Source organism: Petaurus breviceps, unplaced genomic scaffold (assembly GCF_028583685.1).
Source record: "Petaurus breviceps papuanus isolate PSGF00001 unplaced genomic scaffold, PetGlider_PUasm1.0 90994, whole genome shotgun sequence".
NCBI classification, from domain to species: domain Eukaryota; kingdom Metazoa; phylum Chordata; class Mammalia; order Diprotodontia; family Petauridae; genus Petaurus; species Petaurus breviceps.
Window position 1 is genome coordinate 5,336,864 of NW_027187393.1, and position 21,728 is coordinate 5,358,591.

General features: G+C 48.7%; 2 protein-coding genes across 12 annotated transcripts in view; one reads left to right on the forward strand and one right to left on the reverse strand.

Moving 5' to 3' along the window:
• The window catches only part of CBFA2T2 (CBFA2/RUNX1 partner transcriptional co-repressor 2), a 178,804-nt gene extending 169,725 nt beyond the window's left edge, over positions 1–9,079 (forward strand). For 10 of the 11 annotated variants that reach the window (XM_069077515.1, XM_069077512.1, XM_069077516.1 and 7 more), the window contains 2 exons: positions 479–669; positions 4,304–9,079. In XM_069077515.1, coding sequence (XP_068933616.1) covers positions 479–669; positions 4,304–4,588 — 476 coding nt within the window. In that variant the 3' untranslated portion in view covers positions 4,589–9,079. The remainder of the gene's footprint in view (positions 1–478; positions 670–4,303) is intronic. The other variant, XM_069077514.1, reaches the window with a different exon arrangement.
• Positions 9,080–13,145: 4,066 nt separating this feature from the next.
• NECAB3 (N-terminal EF-hand calcium binding protein 3) overlaps positions 13,146–21,728 on the reverse strand; it is a 34,110-nt gene continuing 25,527 nt past the window's right edge. Inside the window, exons 6-13 of the mRNA XM_069077509.1 lie at positions 20,307–20,443; positions 19,549–19,676; positions 19,202–19,281; positions 18,492–18,548; positions 15,618–15,730; positions 15,273–15,350; positions 14,817–14,908; positions 13,146–14,075 (exon numbers count right to left, since the gene is read on the reverse strand). Of these exons, the coding sequence (XP_068933610.1) occupies positions 14,047–14,075; positions 14,817–14,908; positions 15,273–15,350; positions 15,618–15,730; positions 18,492–18,548; positions 19,202–19,281; positions 19,549–19,676; positions 20,307–20,443 (714 nt within the window). The 3' untranslated portion in view covers positions 13,146–14,046. The remainder of the gene's footprint in view (positions 14,076–14,816; positions 14,909–15,272; positions 15,351–15,617; positions 15,731–18,491; positions 18,549–19,201; positions 19,282–19,548; positions 19,677–20,306; positions 20,444–21,728) is intronic.

Sequence of the window (21,728 nt, forward strand, 5' to 3'; positions counted from 1 at the left end):
GCTCCGAGCTGCATCCAATCAGAGCTGCAGCAGTGAGCATGTCATCCTGTTCTTCTCCAGTGATTTGCTTGCTGGCACCATTGAGAGCAGTGCCGCGGAGGAGAGCTGAGGCAGGACAACATAAGCCCTCCCCTGAAAATAAGCCCTCTGGTGTTTTTCTTTCCAAAAAAATTTAATAAGACAGTGTCTTATTATCGGGGAAACACGGTATTAACTTTCCTGTGTCCTGGGCACTGCATTGGAGCACTTTACAAATTTTCCATCCTATGACGTCCTAGGGTGATGTGCTTTCATATTGGAATGTGAACATTAAAAGCTGGTGCAGCACTTGTCAGACATGGGACTGCCCCCATATAGTTTAAAACAATGAGATCCCCAAGTCCTTTTGCTCATGCTCCACAGCTGGTAAGCAGAAGGGTGGGCAGCCGTGCTTATGGGTGTTCCCTGGCCAGTTAATGATCCCGTCGTGTTCCCCTAGAAGAAGCCGTGAATGAGGTGAAGCGGCAGGCCATGTCGGAGGTGCAGAAGGCTGTGGCAGAGGCCGAGCAGAAGGCCTTTGAGATGATCGCATCGGAGAGAGCCCGCATGGAGCAGACAATTGCAGATGCCAAGCGTCAGGCCACTGAAGATGCATTCCTGGTTATAAACGAGCAGGAAGAGTCCACTGAGGTAAGAGCTTTCTGGGCTAGCAGACAGGAGAGGAGATGCAACCTGGGTATGGATGTTAATGTTGCATCTTTTTGTCACCCAGAATTTTAAAAGAAAAAAAGTAGTGAATTGGATTTTTGGCTTAAATTTATTGTATTCAAGGTAACCAACAACATTAAAATATTTTTCCTTGGCAGCATAGAAGGAAGGTACACTGCAGGTGTATTAGCATCCATTTAGAGAAGACAGGCTATTTGCAAATAAGGGATGGTCCATAGCAGCAATATGGTGTTAAGCCAGGAAGACCTAGGGTTCCTGTCTCCCCTGCTACATGCTGACTTTGTGACCCTGGGGCTAGTCACTTAACATGTCAGCGCTCTGGGTAGCTCTCTAAGACTGTAGCTACCCAATGTCAGCTCAGGGAGATTCCTCATCCAGGTGGCCCCTAATCCCAGTGAAATCTCAGTGAAGCCCCTACGTAGGGATCCCCTTCTGTCTTCATATCCACAAATGAAACCCGCACATTCAGTTTCAGCTGGGAGCATGTGTTTTGTTCACAGTTCTTTGCCACAACGTGAAGTGCTTTGAATATTTGGGAATACAGGAGACCTTGCTGTCTTCACCCTCTTTGGGGTGTGTGTACGTCCAGTGGGCGAGGGCATTGCTGGGCCAGTGTGTCCGGCTAATTTCACCTACCACTTTACTAGGTGACTGCCCCATGCACAGCAGTGGAATTAGACCTGCAAAGGATGGTGCTGATGGTCACAGCCCACATTACTAAAGCACTTTAAAGTTTAGAAAATATGCTAGTAGACTGCATTAATTAAATAGGAGATAGATCAAGGTAAGTCATTGTAAGTAAATGAATGGGAGAAAAAGTTTGTTAGCATTACAATGTGCCAAGCACTGTGCAAAAGTTCAAGAGATAAGAGGAGATGAATCAGGGTATGTCAGTATCTATGAATGAATAAGTGAGGAAAAAAATATTATACACTATCACATGCCAAGTGCTAGGGGATAGAAATAGACAAAGTAAGGCAGTCTCAGCTCTCAGTGTGCTTACCCCTAATGGGAAAAGACAAGTCATCCAAGTTCCTAGAGGAACGTTGTGTTCCTAGAAGGGACAGGCATCAGGCAGAGCTGGTTTGGACAGGATGGGCTTCAGCCATTTCCCCCAGGTGCCTGACGAGACCTAGAATGTCCTAATGGCAGTACCAAAGAGACAAGCGTGATGAGCTGAGCTGGTTATGAAAGGGACTGGTTATTCTGTATAATGATGGGAGTTTTCCAGCAGAGGCATTGGGCCCAATGCTAAGGTAGAACCAGAGGCCCATTCCCAAGAGTAGCCAGGGCCTCCCAACTCTGGGCCCCATAGTAGCAACCCAGGGACCCCTATTCTCAGTAGGGATAATCTGCTGTCAGTCATCATATGTACTCAGTGTGCCCTGGAGCCAGATTCAGCTTCTACCAGCCAGTAAGTCAGCAGATCCAAGACAACTCTCCCTTTACCCCTGACCCACAAAGAGAGTCGCCTGGACTTCCAGACATTCTTCAAGGGGTCTTGTCAGCCATGGGCCATGAGAAGGGATAGAAGGGACCCAAGGAGGGAACAGACTCACCTGCCAGCACGGGGAATCAGAGGAGACTTTTCTTGCCCCTCTGGCTTCTGGATGGCCTTTCCTCCTGTGTGCAGGAAATTGCTCTAGATGGGGATAGTTTAGTTGTTTTGTTTTGTTTTTTAGTGAGTGGTGGAAGGTGCACCGGAATTTGAGTCAGAAGCCTGGGTCCCTAGTCACAGCATTTTATTCCCTGGGCAACTTTAGGGAAGTTCAATTCACACTGACTGTGAAATCCATGTTCCTAAACATTGGTAATGCAGAAAGTGGTGGTTAAAAAAAAAAAATTAAAGACAAGCTGAAATTAATTTGGCATAACTAACTGATGAAATGCTGTACTTGGAGTCAGGCACACCTGAGTTCAAATCCTCCCTCAGGTACTTAAGTGTGTGGTAGTAGGCAAGTCACTTAGCCTCTTTAAGCCTCAGATTCCTCATCTGTAAAATGGGAATAATAGCACCTTCTTCATGAGGTTGTTGCAAGGTTCAAAAGGGATAGCACATGTAAAATGTTTTGCGCCCTTAAAACCCTCTACAAATGCTAGCTATATAATAACAGTAATCATGATCCTCATAATATGAAAATCACGATTTAAAATAATAATTAGTAATGCTAATAATAATTGCAGTTTAGGCAGCATTGCAGTGGTTTCAAACCTGTGGCTGGACAGAGGTGCTGTGCAGGGTCTTGTCCTACTGACTTAAATACTTCCCCACAGGCCCAAAGCTTTACCTTTTGAGTCCAAATCTACTGGCCCCAAACCGGAGACCCCTTGGGATGCAAGCTGGCCCTCCTCAAGTTACGCCCAGCCAGTATTAATAGCCTTCAGTTGTCTCAGCCATACTGAGCCCTGCCCTGTTGAGAGTGCCTGCTGCACTCTGGGACTCTCCCTGGGCTTGTTACCTGAGGAGCCATATCCTGTTCCTCAGCTCATGCACACACAAGCAAGCCTGCCAGCTCTGCTAGGAAATAGCTTCTCCCCTTCCTTAGCAAACTTCAAGGGGTACCATCCCAGTGGAGCTCCCACTTGGTCCCGTGCCCTGGGTTATTCCCAGCTGGTCACGTTGGCCCATTCACCAGCTGATGGGCTTCTCAGGATTGGGAGGGGTGTTCAGTTGAGGTAAGGTGGGGAGGGGGATTCAGGCACCTCATTCCCAGCACCATGAGAACAGCTTCACCTGCTTCATTAGCTTTGAGGCTCAGCTTGGAACATGTGTGACAGTCACAGACAACAATCATCAAAAGTATAGAATGGAGCCTGAGTTCAGGACCAAAAGGGAAACAGCCCCTGTGTCTCTTTGCTGGGATGATCACAGGGTCTAGACCAGTTGGGGAATGCCTGTTCTGGAAGCCTTCTTCCAGGGGTGAAGAGTGGCCACTTATGTATCTTAGAGGCTTAGGAACTGTGACTTGCCTAGCGTCACACAGCCAGGATGTGTATGAGAGGCAGGCCTGGAACCCAGCCAGGTCTCTCTGAATCCAAGGCCAGTTTTTTTATCCACTAGACCATATTGCTTACCATGCTTCTGACTCTCCCTTAATTAGAGTGAGCCCTAAAGAGATTCTCCATCCCATTATTCTCACACCTACTTTCAAAACTTTTTTTCTTCCCCAGACCCAGGACCTATAGCTTCCACTTCCTGTGGTAGGATAAAGGTGCTGTAGTGTTGACCCCCTTTCCACGAGCTGCTGATCCTTGCTGGGGCCCTTTGGGGTCCCATCTCTTGGGCGGAGATAGGGCTTCCCACAGAATGTTGCGGGCTCACGGGTGCAGAGGCAGGTACACGTAGTTAGTCAGTGTCTGTCTGATAAACAGGAGATCCTGGGTTCCTCTAAGGAGGACAAGCATCTTTGCCAGTGCTGAGCAGGCTGACTGACACACAGTAGGCTCTTAGCAAATGTTTCTTGAATAACCATGCAGCACCTTATCTTCTTTTCTTTAGAAGACCAAGGCGCCTTCTTTGCCTGGCATTTGGCTTTGTGAGGGATCGCTTGGTCTGCCTACCTTGATTCATGGAAACAAGTTTGTTGTCTTTCAGAGCTGCTGGAACTGTGGACGCAAAGCCAGTGAGACCTGCAGTGGCTGCAACATCGCTCGGTACTGTGGCTCCTTCTGCCAGCACAAGGACTGGGAGCGTCACCACCGTATCTGCGGCCAGGGGCCCCACAGTCAGAGCAAACCGCTCCTCCCCCCCAGTGGCCGAGTCTCCGTCACCAAAGCTGCCGACGGAGGGCTGAGCCCAGCCCTGGACAAGACCTCAGCGGCCACCTCGCGGTCCTCGACCCCTGCCTCAGTGACAGCCATCGACACCAACGGACTCTGAGCGGGGCTGGTCTTCAGCTCCTTTGTGGTCACTGCGTTACCACCACAACTAGCCCTTTGGGGTACCACGAGAAGGCAGCGGTTTCAGTCAATGCACGCGCCTGTCAGACCATTGGCACACACCATCTCATCAGAGCAGGCAGCAGGGGACAGAGACACGTTCCCCAGGAGACAAGGTGACCAGAAGCTTCCCCAGGGATGACTGATGGCTTCTCCAGAGTCTTGCTGGCCAAACATGGCTTTACTAAGGCTTCCTTCACATGTTCTCCTCCCATGCAAGGCCATCCAGCTGCTATGCATGGAGGTGGTGACCATTGCATCCCTTTCTTCATTTCAGATCACTAGCTCAAGCAGCCCTGGCTCCAGCTTGCCCTTTCCTTTCCCTGTTCCAGAGCTCCTTTGTTCCAAGCTTTAGATGGTTTAGGCCCCCAGAGCACTTTCTCCTAAAGGCTGTGGAGTAGAATCGGTCACAGAACAATTCAGATCTGGAAGGAGCCTGTAGCTGAACAGGGAGCTCCTCTACGGCATCCCTGACCAGTGAACATACAGACATCTGGTGATGGGAACCCACTACATACTGTCAGTTTAGAGCACAGTGTTCTCACCCTCATGCCTAGTCTCTGGTGGTACCAAGGATCCCAGTTTGAGCAGCTGGGGAGAATGTGACCCCCAAAGCTACATAACTCATTGAGCCTCATTGTCGGGCTGGAGTCCAGAAATCCCAGGCCTGACAGGACCTTATGCAAGGAGAAAAGCCACCACCCCTTGCACTCTCACCTGCTCCCAGAGCCCAGTATAGGGGTCAGCTTAGACCCAGCGGGGGGAGGAGCTGAATGTTTCATTAAATGCATTAGTTATGATTTCTCTGAATGGATGTATTAGTTATCCCTGCTAAGTTTGGACGGGAACCTCCCTCTCACTGGCTGCCAAGGTGCCATTGGGACCATGAGGAGGATGTGTCCTGATTTTTCTTTAATTTGTTTTGGGCTATGCAGAGAACATCTTATCCACTGCATGGAAGATAATCCCTTTTATATTTCTCTAGAAACGGCGTTTTTTAAGAGTGAGCACAAGAGAGAGGGAAATTGAACTTATTGTTAGCCCACTCTCTCCAAGCATGTTGGCCAAAACTATGACTATCAGATTTAGAAATGGCAGACCCCATGTCCAGAGCTCCATGGACTGTAATATCACCTCTGTGTCCCAGCTCATACTTGTCCAGGCCCCTGAGTTTCTCCCTGACATGGCTGTGAGTCTGGGTATGGCATCACCTCACACAGGACGTGAAACAAAGCAGGCTGAGATTAATGCAGCCTGGCACAGGGAAGCTATGGGACCTGCCCAGCCAGTCAAGTGAGGGCCTAGGTTTGGATTTGGGGTTTCTTTTTGTTTTGTTTTTGTTTTGTTGGCGTTGTTTTGGTTTTGGTTTTACAAAGGAAATGTGCCACGTCCAAAAAGATTTCTCCAGCTTCTATGCTTTCAGATACTTAAACGTCCATCATCTGTCTTGTTAACCATCCACAGGCTACATGGTGCTTTATCAAACAGTCCAATCCAGTGAGGATTTACTAATTGTCTCCTAGGTGCTAGGCCCTGGGACAGCACAGACAAAATGGAAAAAAATGGTCCTGACTCTCAAGAGGGGTTTACATCTTCCTATTTCAAAGTGTTCTCCCTCCCACAACTGCCCTGTTGATGCAAGAAATGAAATAACATTTCCTCTGAGGAATTCCAGCCCTTGGTGGTTTAAGTAAATCTCATGGAAAAGAGAGAGAAGCACATTGATAACAGCCAGCCTGCTACGGCTGCCTAGCTAGAGTGGGTGCAGAGAGGGAGCACTGAGCTTTATGGGGAAATGTCCTTGGTCCTTCAGGCTTCTCACCATTTACAGATAGCTGAGCCTTGTTTCTTCTGGTGGGCTCAGTGGAACTCAGAACAACACATCCTCCCCCATGTGTAGGGCCACACTTTGGAATACAGGTTCAATACAGGAGCACATTGTAAGTAACCTCAGAGGGCCCACCATACACATCTTGTCTGCCGAATGGCATCAGGCCAGTCAGCACAGGCTAACAGGCATCTAGGAGATCAGAAGGGTCTCCTACCTGAAAAACAAGGAAGGTTCCAAAGATTTACTCCTGTCACAGTGAGTAACCCAAGCCTGGACTAACATCTCCACAGAGAAGAGACAAGTGGTAACCTAAACCCCAAAGAGGAATTGATGAGAGAGGAGAGAAAAAAAAACGTTTCACACCGGGAGCATCATTGAATCAGGTATACCTCACCTTAAGAAAGCCCAGCAATGATTAGTCCAAACTTAGAAAACAAAATAACCATTCATCTTCTGAAGAAGTTGCTGTAGAATAACACTAGTGTATTCAAAGAGCAAGTTATATTGGGTAAAACAAGGTACGCTTAGAGAAAGGATAATAACACAAAAGGTAAAGTGTAGGATGAGATCCCTTCCACTCTCAATCTCTGTATTTTGTAGTGAACCCCAGGACTGCTTGGTCAGTAGTCTGTGCCCATTCCTGCCTAGGAGAGGGAGGGTGAGGCCATTTGAACTTCTCAGTGCACACATGGCTTCATCTGGATTTCAGCCATGGCATCACAGAGTATCCACGTGGAGACCATGGAGAGCCCAGGGCTAGGTAACAATAGCAAAGTTAAGCAGACTCAGAACTGGTTGAACAATTGGACCCGAGGAGCAAGAATTAATGGATTCACTTCAAGTGGTGAGGGAAGGGTCTCTAGTGATGGCCATAAGGCACTGTCCTTAACATTTTTATCTGTGGCTTTGATAAAGGTCTTGTTTATCTAGGCCCTGGAAAAGCCAAGAGGGGTAGTTAACATGGGGGATAAAAGAATCTAATACAGGGGTGGCTAGGTGGCGCAGTGAATAGAGCACCGGCCCTGGAGTCGGGAGGACCTGAGTTCAAATCCGGCCTCAGACACTTGACACACACTAGCCAGGTGCCTTTGGGCAAGTCAACCCCAATTGCCCTGCCCTCTCCCCCTCCAAAAAGCAAAAAAGAATCCAATACAAAGATTTTCAACAAGTTTAAGCAAATAGGGAAGGGGAGCTAATGTGGGGGACTAAAAAGTCCAATATGAAGATTTTCAATAGGTTTCAAAGAATAGGCAAACTGTTAAATTTAACAGGGACCAGTAAAAAATCTTGACTTTTTAGGCACAAAACATTCATTACATAAATGCAGAATTGGGGATGTCTAGATCAATAGCTATTCAGGTGACAAAGACTAGGAAGTTTTAGGATGAACCAGCTCATGGTTCAACCAGTCTCATGGTTGGTTAAAGAAGCTGTCTTGGGTCCCATGTCTAGAGGTATAGTGCCCAGAATGAGGGCGAGCTCAGCCCATCCTAGTCAGACCCCGCTGGGAAGATTATTCCATTTGGGGGCCACATTGACAAGCTAGAGCATGGTCAAGAAATGAGCAACTCGGATGGTGAGAGGACAAAATCATGTTCTGGGGAAAGAGTCGGGGATGGCGCATGATTAATGCTGTTTTGAGGCCCAGGAAGAGGAATCAGGACTTCTGCTTGGCCCAGAGGCCTGAATGAGGAGGGATAGGTGGAAGTTACAAGGAAGAACATTTGAGGTCAGTATAAGAAAGGAAAAAACGAGCAGCCATTCAAACAAGTTGCCTTGTTTTGGATAGTCAGCTTCCAGTCACTGGAAGTATTCAAGTAGGCTAGATGACCATCCATTGGGGACATTGTAGGAAAGGATCCTGCACCAGGCTGGGGATGACCTCTTGGGTCCCTGCTGGCTCTGATTCAGTGGAAAACAAAGACTTGACCATAATGCCCATTTCCAAAGATGTTGAAACTGACAAGGTGGGAGGAGTCAGGGAGGTTGACCAGGTGCTAGTGTGTTCCCTGTAGATGGCACTCCCGTTGTTCCTGGAGGCCATTGCTAGACCCACACCCGCCCCATATGCCCTGTTGCATTGCAATGTATTTCTCAAACCAAATAGGTGTGCTTGTGTGTGTCTGTCCGTCTTGACTGTCTCTCTGTGGGTGAAAACCCATCACAGCCGTGGGAAATGTGGAAAGGGTGAGTCAGCAGCAGAGAAACAGCAAGAGGTGTTGTCGTTCAGGAGGGCGCCCTTGGTCTCCTCAGGCCCCAGCAAAGGCAGGGATTGTCTCACCCACTGGCATTCTGAGTTTCTGGGGAGACAACAAAAGTGGTTCCATGTCTGAGGCATGACAAGAATGTAAATAAGACATGCACCAATAGTCTCCAGGGGTGGTTTTTAAAAGAGAGTGATTGGGGTAAAGCCACAGGACTGAGGAGAGGACAGTGGATTGTTTTCTATCTTCTTTGCCATTTAACCCGAATAGCAAAATTTTTTTGTCGTTACTTAATTCCATGCATAACTTATTTAATGTCTTGTATAAAGGAACCAAAATTGTTAAATATGTATTTAGTTTGTTCTACTTTAAGTAGTCAATAAAAGGCTATATTCCTTTTCTGGCTCCAAGCTGTTTTGTGAGGGGAGGGAAGAAGCTCCTTGGCACCAGTGATCCACCCCTCACCCCCTCCAAAGCCCGCCCTCTCCAGGCTGGCCTGAGGAGAACCCTGGAAGGTGAAAGCAGTGTGTCATGCTCCAGAGGGAGATGCCAAGGACACAGTGCCAGTCTCTGGCGCAAGGCAGGGGCACAAACAGCTTGTACAGAAACCTTCCTCCCCCAGGCATCCCAGAAGCAGGGCAGCAACTTTTTTTCTCTCCTGGGTGAATCCTAACCCACACACAACAGCCAGGCATGAACCTGGAGTCAGGACTAGATTAAAATCCCTCTTCTGACACTTGATAGCTTTATGAATGTGGGCTGGTAACTTAACCTCTCTCTGGGCCTCAGTTTCCTCATCTGTAAATATCAGTAATACCTGCCCTGTAGGATTGCTGTGAAGCTCAAATGAGCTCATATATGCCAGGTGCTTTGTAAACTTTAAAGCACTATGTAAATGCCTCAGTTATCACTGTGCAGAATGCTGTAGACAGTGTTTAGAAAGATCATGGTCGCTGTCTTCATAGGGACAGACAGTGCAGACAGGGTGTCCCTGAAGTCTTAGTGCAGGCTTACGTTATTAAAACATAAAACCACTAAGACTTTTGGGCCACTATATACAGTGACACATGATCTGTCACCATCAGAGAGTTACAAATCAGGTTCAGGAGAGGTCCAAAGGTGGGAGGTGGGGTATGCCAGGAAAGAGGCATCAGGAAAGCCTTTTTTGTTTGGTTCAAGTGGCTGTTGAGTTCATCTTTAAAGAATAGGTAAAAATTCATTTAACAGGACAATAAATAAGAGTGTGAATAAACCACTAAGGTAGGAGAGCACTGGCTGGGCTGGGCTGGCAGGGAGTAATCCAGTTTGTCCAAAGTAGAGATTTATATACAGGGGAGTAATAGGAAATAAGGCCAGAAAGGTAACATGCTGCCTGGTTATGGAGGGCTTTGAATGCCAAGCTGAGGAGTCTGAATTTTACTCTGTATGCAGTGGTAGGCAGTGAAGGTTTTAGAGCAGAGATCTTTGCATAACGAGTGTAGACATCTTGCTGAGTTGATCCTTGGCCAGCATGAAGACAGAAATAGACAACATCTGGGTACCTTCTCTTCCTTCCCCCCCACCCCGTCCTCTCCTTGAGTCTTAGACTTTTTCCTGTCTGTGGGGTTGAAGTTGAGATATAGACGTACAGATGGCATGACTTTGCAGGAGCCAGCAGAGGAAATGAGGCCTGGGTTTCCAAGGCCCCACTCAGACCCCTCTCCCTGGATATTCTGAGTTCTGCTGGTGGTTCCTTACACAAGATTGCAGAAAGCTGGGGGGAACTTCAGAAATCATCTCTAGGTGAGGGGACTGAGGCCCTGAGACATTGATTCACCTGAGGGCCGCACAGGTTCTGTAGCAGTGAGGGAATCCAAACCAAGTCAGAGGGTAAGCCTGGAGTTTTTTATATACTAGATTTCCTGTGTCTGCAGGGTCTGCTCCAGGAACTCTTTCCCCAGCACTTTCCACATAGGAAGGAGGAAAATTGGGTTCATTCTCTGGGCCTTCCAGCCTGGTTTTTGCTTCTTGTTCCTTAGAGAATTTTGGTGGAAGGATAAAGAATTCCAGTGGGGAGCTGCAGCTGTGTACTCTGCCCCGGTTCCAGGAGATGTCAGAGCAAAAGGAGCACACGGTCCCCACGAGCTCCATCCCTCCCCCCGCCCATCCAACAGGTTGATATTCTGTTCTTTGCAGAGAAAGGATCTCAATGTGGGAACAAGAGAGAGGAAGCATAGAGTAAAGGGGCGAACAGAACATTTAGGCGACCAGAGGAGAGAGAGATCCCCCTGAAAGCTTCTTGAGCCTTTATTATCCTTTATGGGTCTGCATCCTGGGAGTTTATCTGAACCCTCGGCCCAGTTCAGCCTCTCAGGAAAAACACCTTGGAGACCTTAGCAGCCCCAAGGATGAGGACGAATGTTCAGAGACTTCGGGGACTTGGTTCCTTTGAGCCCAGTGGGCCAGGTTGGAGCATCCCCTGGTGGTCATGGCCCTCACTACAGCTAAGAGGCTTCTTGGAGCTCATGGAGTCAGTTCAGCCTGGAAAGGCTCAATCAAGGTCCTTCACCTTAGAGGTCATCTAGGCTTTGCCCTCTGACCTAGCCCCAACAGGGCTCCCAAAACACAGTGCAATGGACTCGCCACAAGAAGCTGGACTAGATGACCTCAAAGGTCCCTTTCAGGTGATCTTCCAAAAGCACAGGTCTAACCATTTCACTTGCCCGCCCAAAGAAGCCTTCCTTGGTCTCTCTTGCCTCTGAGACAAAATATAAACTAACTCCCATTAAGCATTTCATTTCAAGCCCTACCCAGTGGGGCTCTAGCCTACCTTTCTAGGATAATTGGGTTGAAATTGGATTGTCCTTTTCATACACATACTATTCCATCTCTTCTTGGTGACTTTGTACACGTATCCCATACTTGGAATCCTCACCTCTGCCTCTCAAAATCCCCTAACTTCCTTCAAAATTCAATTCAGATGACACTACCTACAAGGCAGTCACCAGTGCCCCTGTCCCCAGAAATTACATATTTTGTGGGATTTAAATGAGATAATTTGCAAAGCTTAAAAGTGCTATATAAACATTAGCTATTGCAGACTTATCTGAGTTTTATGTTCTTCCTCACACACCCCCTGCCCCAATGGAATGTAACTATTTTGAGAGTGGAGACTGGACAGTGCCTAACACTTATTGGGCAATTAGTAAATACTTGCCGAATAATTCCAACCCCATTCTATAAAGGAGTAAACTGAAGCCCAGACAGTTAAAGTGATTTGCCCAAGGTCACACAAGTAACAAATGGCAAGTCCAGGACTCCACCCCCGGTTCTTGGTCTCCAAATACAGCCCTTTTCTTTACCTCTTACTGCTCAGTGAGTCCAACACCCTCATTGCCAAGATGTTCCCACAACCTGGTAGGCAGAACAGGTACTAGAACCCAAGCCTCTTGATTTCTAGCTTGGGAACTTCATTTGGCTTTCTACTTGAACTTCAGTCACCATTATGTTTTTAGCATCTTTTTTTTTTTAACTTGTCATCTTCTGGATGCTGAGACTTTCTCCCTGCCCAGTCAGAAGAGAGAGGCCTCATTCCTATTAAGAATTGACTCCTTCTCAGAGGCTTGATGGTGCAGTGAATGGAGAGAACCAGCCCTGGTGTCAGGAGGACCTGAGTTCAAATCTGGCCTCAAACGCTTGACACACTTACTAGCCATGTGACTTTGGGCAAGTCACTTGACCCCAATTACCCTCCAAAAAGCAAAAGAAAAAGAATTTATTCCTTCACCTCTATTGATCCCACCACCCTGACTAGCTATTACCATCCCCATTTCAGAAGCGATCCGGGTGCAACTAGGTGGCACAGTGAATAGGGCACTGGAGTCAGGAGGACCTAAGTTCAAATCCGGCCTCAGACACTTGACACACTTACTAGCTGTGTGACCTTGGGCAAGTCATTTAACCCCAATTGCCCTAGCTTCCCCTCTCCAAAAAAAAAGAAGTGACCTAGTTCCTTGCCTCCACAGCAGCCCCCATCCCTGTTTGCCCTCCAGGGTGAGGCGGGGGGAGCCTCCAAGCTCTGTGGGTGCATGACCAAGGTTTGCCCCAGAGCATGGGCATTCCATGGATGGCCACTGAACAATGCCCACATGTGTTGAGCAAAGCAGGGGTGCTTTTCCCTCACCCAGGCCCAGCCCCACAGGTTGGGATGAGGATCAGCTGTAAAGGCAGACAGCTGAAGTGCCTCCTTGAACCTTGCCTCTCCCAGGCACTTGCTGACAAAACTCAGCTTGTGCTGGAGAAGGGAGCTGGAAGGTGAGCCTCTGGGGGCCCTGAGGTTCTAAACCAGCCCCTTCCTCCAGGCCCCCCAGCTGCACGACGGCTTTGGGACCCCCTGTGTAAATGAAACCAAGGTCAGGCTGGGGTGAGGGGTGAGGCAGCACCTCGACTGTGAAGCCTGGAAGAAGAAAATGCAAGAGATGACAGCAAGTGAGACAGAAGCCTTTATTGCAGGTAGAGTGGGAGCCAGCGTACAAGGCCATCACTGGGCTCCTATTCCAGGATGCAAGTCCTCAGTGTTACTGCTACTCAGGCAGCTACTTTTATCCTAAAGATAGCTGCATGTGGGTGGTACACGGACATGCAAAGTATATGCAAATCACATGCAAATTAGAGCACCTCCCCTCCCTATGGGGAGATGGGGCAGAGCCCTTGTTCGTCCCCTCCCCCAGCCACCACTATATACACACATACACACACACACACACACACACACACACACATATACTACACAGATAGGCAGTTCCTGTTGGAGCCTGTACTTTGACCTCCTCATCAGATATTACCCCAGGGCCTGGCATGAGATGACCAAGGTCTGCAGTCACCCTTCTAAGCCCCAAGCAAAGCTATGGAGAGTCACCTTCTGCATCAAGCAGCCACAGGAACCTTAGAAATCATCAAATCCAGCCTTCCCCCTATTTTACAAATTGGGAAACTGAGGCCCGCAGAGAGTAAGTAAGCAACCCAAGATAACACGGCCAGACGTAGAACCCAAGACACCTACCTCTGATCCCTGAGCTCTCCTCTGCATCATGCTGCCACTGAGAAATCCCCCCACCCCCAGATAGGTGCCTGTGCAGCACCATTAGTAGCCGAGGATCTGGGACAGATGGGATTGTTGTGCAGGGCAGCTGGGAGAAGGGCTTCTGAAAGGCAGCAACTTGGACCTCTCTGTCCCAGATAGTGGGCTCCTCTCCTTTCCAGCTCTTGCAAGTCCACAGAGAGCCCAGTCTCTAATTTTGGTTGAGTCCCAAAGGGCTCCTGGGGATAAGGGGCAAGGTGAGGCTGAAGCAACCTTCGTCCTAAGACCAGGGGTTGGTCCAGTGTTCAGTTATTGTTCATGATCCACCATGAGGCTGGAAAAGGAAAGTTGGGGTCAGATCCCATCTTCCTGGGTCTAAGCTCCCACTTTGTGACAAGCAAGAGCACCGAGGGAGATGAATTTAGAGTTAGGCTGAGGGTCAGACTAGGCATCATTCTGGGAGAGGAGGGCCACCACCCAGAGAAACAACCGTCAGAACCTTCTAGTCATCTCTGACTCTTCCCTCTCCTTCAATGCCGGCACCTCATTCCTCAGATCTTATTGATTCCAACAGTGAAACTTCTCCCAGATGCTTTCCCATCCTCATCACGTCTCTCCCACAATACTGCTAATAGCCCTGTCTCCACTCTGTTTCTCTCTAGTCAGTGCTATGCACACCCCTGCTCAGTGACCTTGATAGACCCCTTAAGGTAAAAGAGCCTAGGCTGGAAGTCAGAAGATGTGGGGTCTACTACTAGCTCTGCTCCTAACTCCCGGTGACTGACCTTGGACAATTCTTTCCCTTCTCTAAGCTCAGTTTCCCCATTAGTAACATGAGGGAAGGAGGCATTAGATGATCTCTCAGCCCTTTCTAGCTCTAAATTTCTATGAATCTATAAGAAATACCAAACTCCTGATGCTGGCATTCAAGGCCCTCCATAATCTGATCCCAGAATACCCCTCTCCTGTCTTACTTTTACACTGTTCCCTTCCCTATAGTCTACATACTGGGGATATTGGGGGTAATATGCAAAGGTCTGGGATTGGGGGTTATGAGGACGGGGAACTATCTTACCTGGAAAGAGCATGGTGGTCAGGACCTCTGGGGTCTGCAGGTGGTCAATGAGAACTCTCTGGAAGGCCTTGGAACAGCTTGTCTGTGAATGACTGTGGAACATTGCGAATGTGCCAGCAAAGCAGGGAGGAAGAACATAGGTTGGGAGGTTTTATACACAGCCCCCAGGACTGGACTACAAGCTCTCCACCCATGACCCCAAAAAAGATGAATCATGGGGTCATGGACCCAGAGTCAGAAGGAACATCAAAGGACATCTAGGCCAACTCCCCAATTTACAGATGAAAAAACAGACTCAAGGAGTTTAAGTGACTTGTCCGAGGTCACATGGATAGTATAACTGGGCGGTAGGGTCTCTGAGTTCTGAGCTAAAGTTCTTCCATTCTGCCTTACTGCCTCCCTGAGGGCATGGAGAAGGTCCCCTTCACCTCCCTCCAGCCCCTGAGAAGCACTCACCTTTTCCAGGAGGCCTCGTCCTTCCAGAACTCAAACAGAATGAAAGTGGCTTCACCTAGCAACTTCTGCGCTGACACACTGGAAGACACCAAACCTCGAATGCACAGGCAGACAAGCAGCCTGTCCCATGGAGGCTGCCGGTTCTCTCCCAGAATTCCCTCCCTCTGTCAGCTCCCTGCTGGGCTCAGGGCCCCAGCAGCTCCAGACTTCCCTAATAAACCGCTTGCTTTATCTCCTTCTGGACTCCATCCCATGCCACCCAGGGCCTTATCTTGGGCTTCCCAGACCACACCTGTTTACCCTCAGCTGCTGGCACTGGCCCAAGCTCAGGCCAGGGGGACTCACTGTAGGCAGCTGCTCTGGGCACTTGTAAAATCTGTATAGCAGCAGAGGGCACGCTGGAAATCCTGCAAGGCATCATCAGTCACAGAGATCTGCCTCTGTGCCACCAGGATGTGCTGTCAAGAGAGGAAAAGGCACACTCCAGAGAAATGAGTCACTTCTAGAGGAGGCACTATCTGGCCAGGTCAGGGACACGGGAGGGAGAGGAAGAACACTGAGACAGCCCAGGCCCGTGTCTGAAAGAATGCACAGGTCAGGGAGGCTGAGCCATAAAGAACAATACTGAAGCAAAACCAGTAGGTGAGGCGAGGGGAACAATGAGGAGGAGGGAGTAGGGGCAAAGATAAGAAGACATTCCAACGATGGAGTGCAGTTATGCCTGGAGAAGGGTGTGGCCTGTCCCCCAGAGAATCCATCCCACCTTCCCACAGGGGCCGAGGAGAGGGCACTCTCTAGGAGACAAATGCCAGGGCAGCCGGACCTTGTTGGGGTGGGGGTGGGGGGTTAAGATAATGGGACCTAACAGTGCAGGTTTACAAAGGAGCTTAAAGTACAAGGTATGGTCTGGATCACCAAAAGGAGAAAGTATGCCCCCTGTTACTCCATTTTAGTGCCCTGAGACAAAGCTCCAGCTGCCCCACCCTAGTTATAACTCTTAAGGGAGTTAGTCCTTCCAACTTTAGTCGGGTGTGAGGTAGGGGAGCACAAGCTGTTAAAGAATGCAAGAAGTGGGAGGCAGTGGCAAGGAGCCCTGGATTAAGGGGTCAGAAGAACTGGGTCTGAGTTCTGGCTCTGACATTAACTAGACCAATAATAATAATAACTAACATTTATAAAGCGCTTACTATGACCTAGGCTGTGTGCTAAGAACTTTACAATTATGATCTCATTGATCCTCACAACAACCCTGGGAAGCAAGTGCTGTTATCATCCCAGTTTGCAGCTGAGGAAACTGAGGAAAGCAGAGGTGAAATGATTTGCCCAGAGTCACATAGCTATTGAGTGCCTAAGGCTGGATTTGAACTCAGGTCTTCCTGACTCCAGTCCTGATTCTCTATCCACTGTTTTTTGTTAAAATGATGGATTACGGATTATGGGATGGGCCTTGTGTCCAGGAAGACCCTAGAGAAGAGGCTTGGAAACACACAGCCCTGGCATTATGAGGGACAGCCTGAAATGAGGGAGGGTACCCGGTGTAGGGAAGGACCCTGGAGAAAGAAATCCCAGGGCACTAGGTTAGTAGTTGACTGAAATAAAGGCAAAAAAGGAAATTCTGGTGTGAAAATTCCCTCCACTCATGCAAATCCTCAAGTAAAGTATTCAGAGGTCAGCTGTCTGATAGAATGAAGAAAGGAGTGTTCTTTCCTCAGATACGAAGTGTTTCCAACTATACAGATTTTCTGTCCTTTGGAGTCACTTTGACAGCTTGAAGTTGTATATTCCCATTGACAGCCACACCTGTGATTATTCCATGCACTTGTGTTCCATTCTTCAATTCGACGACTACAGTTTTGTGGCTCAATCCCATCAAAAATCTCATGGACTTCACCCCAGTGTCAGCCTTCTAGGCTGAGAAGCAACTACAGAGTACTTCCTTCTGGGGAACTCAGGGCATCTCTTACATCTGGTTTGACCCTTCCATTTAACCCCTTCCCCAGCTTTTCAAATGCTCCCCGTATTAAGAAGACCCATTTCAGGTCAAGCTGGCAAAATTATCCTTAAGGACTGATGCTATGTTTCCTTGCTATTTTGAGTGAAGGATAATATCAGCTCAGGCCCAGTATCTGCCAGAACCCTGGCTTGGAGGAGGGAGGGAACTTTCTGGCTGGCGTAATTGACTGAGAAGATGGCTATCCAGTTTTAGAGAAAGGGCAAGATATTCCTGAATGTCCTCTGCCTTTGTTAAGATGGGTATCGCCAAAACCTCATGGCTTGACCAGGTCTAATAATTCTAAAGTACCTAGAGGTTAAGGGCCAGACAAAGTCATCCTCACTCCAAGGTTCTCCTTTATCCACCACTCCACCTTGTCCCTTCCTGGGCACATATGGCCTTTGTTACTCTCGTTCTAAAACTAAATGCCTCAGTCTGAAAGGATTTAGAGCTGGGAGGAAGCCTAGAGACTGTCCATTCATAGGATCACAGAACCATAAAATCCTACACCTATAATTAGGTATGTCAGGAGTCATATAGTTCTACCTCCTTATTGTACAAATGGGGAAACTGAGGCTTGTGTAGGAGGTCAAGAAGGTCAAAGTTCACATAGCTAGGAAATGGTAGAACTTGAACTCATGTTCTCTGACTCCAAATCCAGTGCCCCACAATGCCTCAGAATCCCAGGATGTTGGAATCAGAAAGGTCTGTGGTTACATATTGGGGCTTTCTGTTACTTAAAGCCTATTTCATTAGATCCTGATAATAGACCCAGGAGGTAGATACTGAAAGAATTACCATGTGTTTTATATGTGGTTTGTAAATGGCACACAGTTGGTGATTAATAAAAGTTTGATTAATTGAATAGGGAATCACTTGTCCAGGGTCCAGTAGAAAGGACTCCTGATTCACAGCCCTGGACCCTGAGGAAATCTTTGTTGAAGAGGATAGTCTTGGTCATGAATAAGTTGGACTGAAGAACTATGGAGATCCCTTCCAATACTGTAATTCTGTGAGTGGGAATGCCGAGATGAAGTCTTAAGATTTCGACTGGGACGTGGAGCTAACTAGGCACATGGCTGTAGGACCTAGTTGAACATCAAGCCATGCCCAAGACACCACCTATATCTGTGAACTGGGATCTCTGGAAGCATGGATAACCTCAGCCCCTATACCCACCCAGATACTCCAGACTGGGACTTGTGACAGCACCTTGAAGTACTCACCGAATCAGTAGCTTTGCAAATTATGGCTTCTGTTAAGGGCTCCAGCCTCAGGGTGTGCTAAGGAGAGAGGTGATTGGAAGCAGGGTTGAGGCTGGAAGAGGTGTAGGAATGAAAAGACAGGAGCTAGGTATCTGAAGGAACTGGAGAAGAGATCATGGGACTGGATGTGGGGTGCGGAGGGAAGATCCATGATAGCTATGTACAAGTATATGAAGAGCTTAATGATTAGAATTATTCTTGACCCCGAATGACAGAATGAGGAACCAAGGGTGGGTGGAAGGGTGGATAAGTTGAGGAAGCTATTAAGAGCCAGAGTTCAAGGCAATGCAAGAGGAGAAATTTTTTTGATGGATCTATCCAAAAAAGAAAGGTACTGCCTTGGAAAGTGAGTGAATTCTCCTTCCCTTGAGGTCTTTGAGGAGATGAGGGGTGACTATCCACCTGTGGGATCTTGTGAAGAAGGGATTCCTGCCCATGATGGCCCTTCTAGTCCTGAGGTTCTGACTTTGGGATGGTGGGCAGACCCTGCCACCTTTGTGGGACTTCTCTTCGGGACCCATGCCTGGCTTTCTGCCAGAGTAAGTTCATTCCAGGCATTCTTAGCTGCCCCTGGAATGCAGGCAGAGAGGGACAAGGATGCCTTTCACTCAGCAGAGCAGAGCTGGGAACAGTGGGGCCTGGAGCTGAGCCAGGCCCTCTGCACCATGTACCTTACACTCCAACTGGTCTATGAGCTGCTGTAATCGATTCATTTGCACCGTCCACTGACCGTCAGGCTCCACACATTGCCCTGCATGTGCCAAGGAGATGGAAGAGGATCTCTGAAGCCTTGGGCCCCCACCCCTCCCAGGTAATCTTCCCCCCCACCCTCTGCTCCTTTTTCCCAGCTGGCCCCCTTTCCCCTCAGGCTGAGGTACCCAGGAGGCAGCATAGGCCTATACCCTCTGCCTCAGGACAAGACCTGAGACACTTTAAAGGAGAAAGAAGGAACCTGGGAAAGAAACCTCACCAGTGTGTGTGGGGGAGGCTGAGCCAAACAACTGTGAGGCCCACCCACCTCTGTTCAGAATTCCACAATCTGGGGTGCTCGGTGACAGGCAGATGCTTCGCATGGCCCGGCGCCCAGACCTCCTGCCAGCCCGAGGCCGACCTGACTCTTCTGCTTTCTGCACGGGCACATTCATCCTGCGGGAAATAGGCTTGAGACCTGGAGGTCTGAGTCCACTCCTCCTCCCTAGCCCTGGAGCCTAGCTCATGGACCCAAAGGTCAGCAGCTGCCAATGTAAGGTGGTCCTCAGAGCCCCCAGCTCCCTGAACCCAGAGCTTCCCACCAGGGTTATCTGCCTCTTTCTCGGACCATTGCCATCTCTATGCTCCACTCTCATCATAGAATCCTAAGATTTAGAACCTTAGAGACCAGCCAGCCCAACCCTCTTCATTTTAGGCGTGGTTTTTTTGGAGGAGGCAAATGGAGTTAGGTGACTTGCCTAGGGTCACATAGTTAGTATCTGGGGCTAGATTTGAACTCAGGTCCTCCTGACTCCAGTACTCTATCCGCTGCACCACCTAACTGGTCCCCTTCATTTTAAGATAAAGAAACTGAGTCACAAAAAGCTTAAGTGATTTGCCCAGGGTCTGACAAGTCGTGAAAGAGGAATTTGAGACCAGGCCTTCTGTCTACAAACTCAGGGTTCTTTACACTAGTTCAGCTGCCTTTTCCTTCTCTCCTTTGTCTCTGTTGCCCTCTTGGAGTCCCCTTCTTTTCCAGCACTGCCCAACCCCCATTTCCACACTGGGCCCTCTTCTCACACTTACCGAAGGCTGCCCATCTGACCCTCAAGTGTATCTGAGGCTCCCTCCAGGGAGCCCTGCAGGGCCTGCAGCTGATCCACTGTCTCTCGAAGGAGGAATCTCATCACAAACTGGTCCACTTTGGATGCATGGTCGTACTCCTGGGATGGGGGAGGCAAGAGGGAGCCATGGCAGGTGCCAGGGTCACCCCAGGCCTAACCTTCCCCCAAGAAACCTAGTTAAACATGTGTGTAAGTGTACACACACACACTCCAGTAAGCAGGGTTGTCCCCTGCCTCGGGGCTTAAATAATAAAAATAACTGACATTTCTATAGTGTTTTGATGTTCACAACGTTAAATTAGTTAATACAAATATTATTATCCCCATTTTACATAGGAGAAAACTAAGTACCAGAGAGAAGGGAATCATAGCCATGGGGGCAGAGTTCGAGTCCTGACTCTGATTATAGCTGAGTGATGGTGAAGAAGTCACTTAATGCCTAAACAGGGTTGTTGTGAGGAATGCATTTTGTGCACTGTTAAGTGAGGCATCATCTATATAAGAACCATCATTAGGATAGGCTATAAAATCCACCTAATCTAATCCCCCCATTTTACAAATGAAGACTCTGAGGCCCAGAGAGGGGAGACCAATGTCATACAGCTAATGGCAGAGCCAGAACTTCATTCCAAGCTTCCTGCCTCCGAAGTCAGGGCTCTTCCCATTGAACCCCTCTGTCTCCCTAGTGAACACTTCAGTCTGTGGATTTCTGTGGGCCACCCACCCAGCCTGCGTATCCCTGTGCTAGCAGGATTAGCTTAACCATCTCAGGTTTGGCTGTCTCCATCAGGTGGGGAGCAAAGGGGCAGCAGAGAGTCTGGGGACAACTCAGGTATGGAGTGGAAAGAGGGGGCCTGGGCCTCTCACAGCCAGAGGAGGACCATACACAGCTGGCACTGGGCAGAGGGGGCCATTTAAGCCTGTGGGGACTGCCAGCCTCCCTCAGGGTTGTCCTGCTGAGCAGTGAGACAGAAGCAGCAGAAGTAGCCCTGTAAAAAGGTCAGAGCTACTGAGAGCAGCAGGAGGTCCCCGAAGGCCCCAGAAATGCAGCAGATGAGATATTAAATGTTCCCATCCCCCATCCCCAGGGAAAGGAGACACTAGAGGATGGGAGGGAGGGTACGGAAGGGAGGCAAAGCTATGTGTGAGAAAGGCTATGGATGAGAAAATCTGCAGGGGAAGAGAAGGCAGATGGGATCAGACCCTAGGATTCTGGGCTGTCTCTCCTCAGTTTTCCCCCTGTAATGCTGGAGGGGCATATATAGTCTCAGGATACTCCAAGGAAAGGACTTCAGCCCTTACCTCTAACCCCTATCATGACTTAGAACCTCCCTAGAATCCTCCAGTCCCCTCCTCCTCCCCCGCAGTGTTTAAGGCCTCCTCT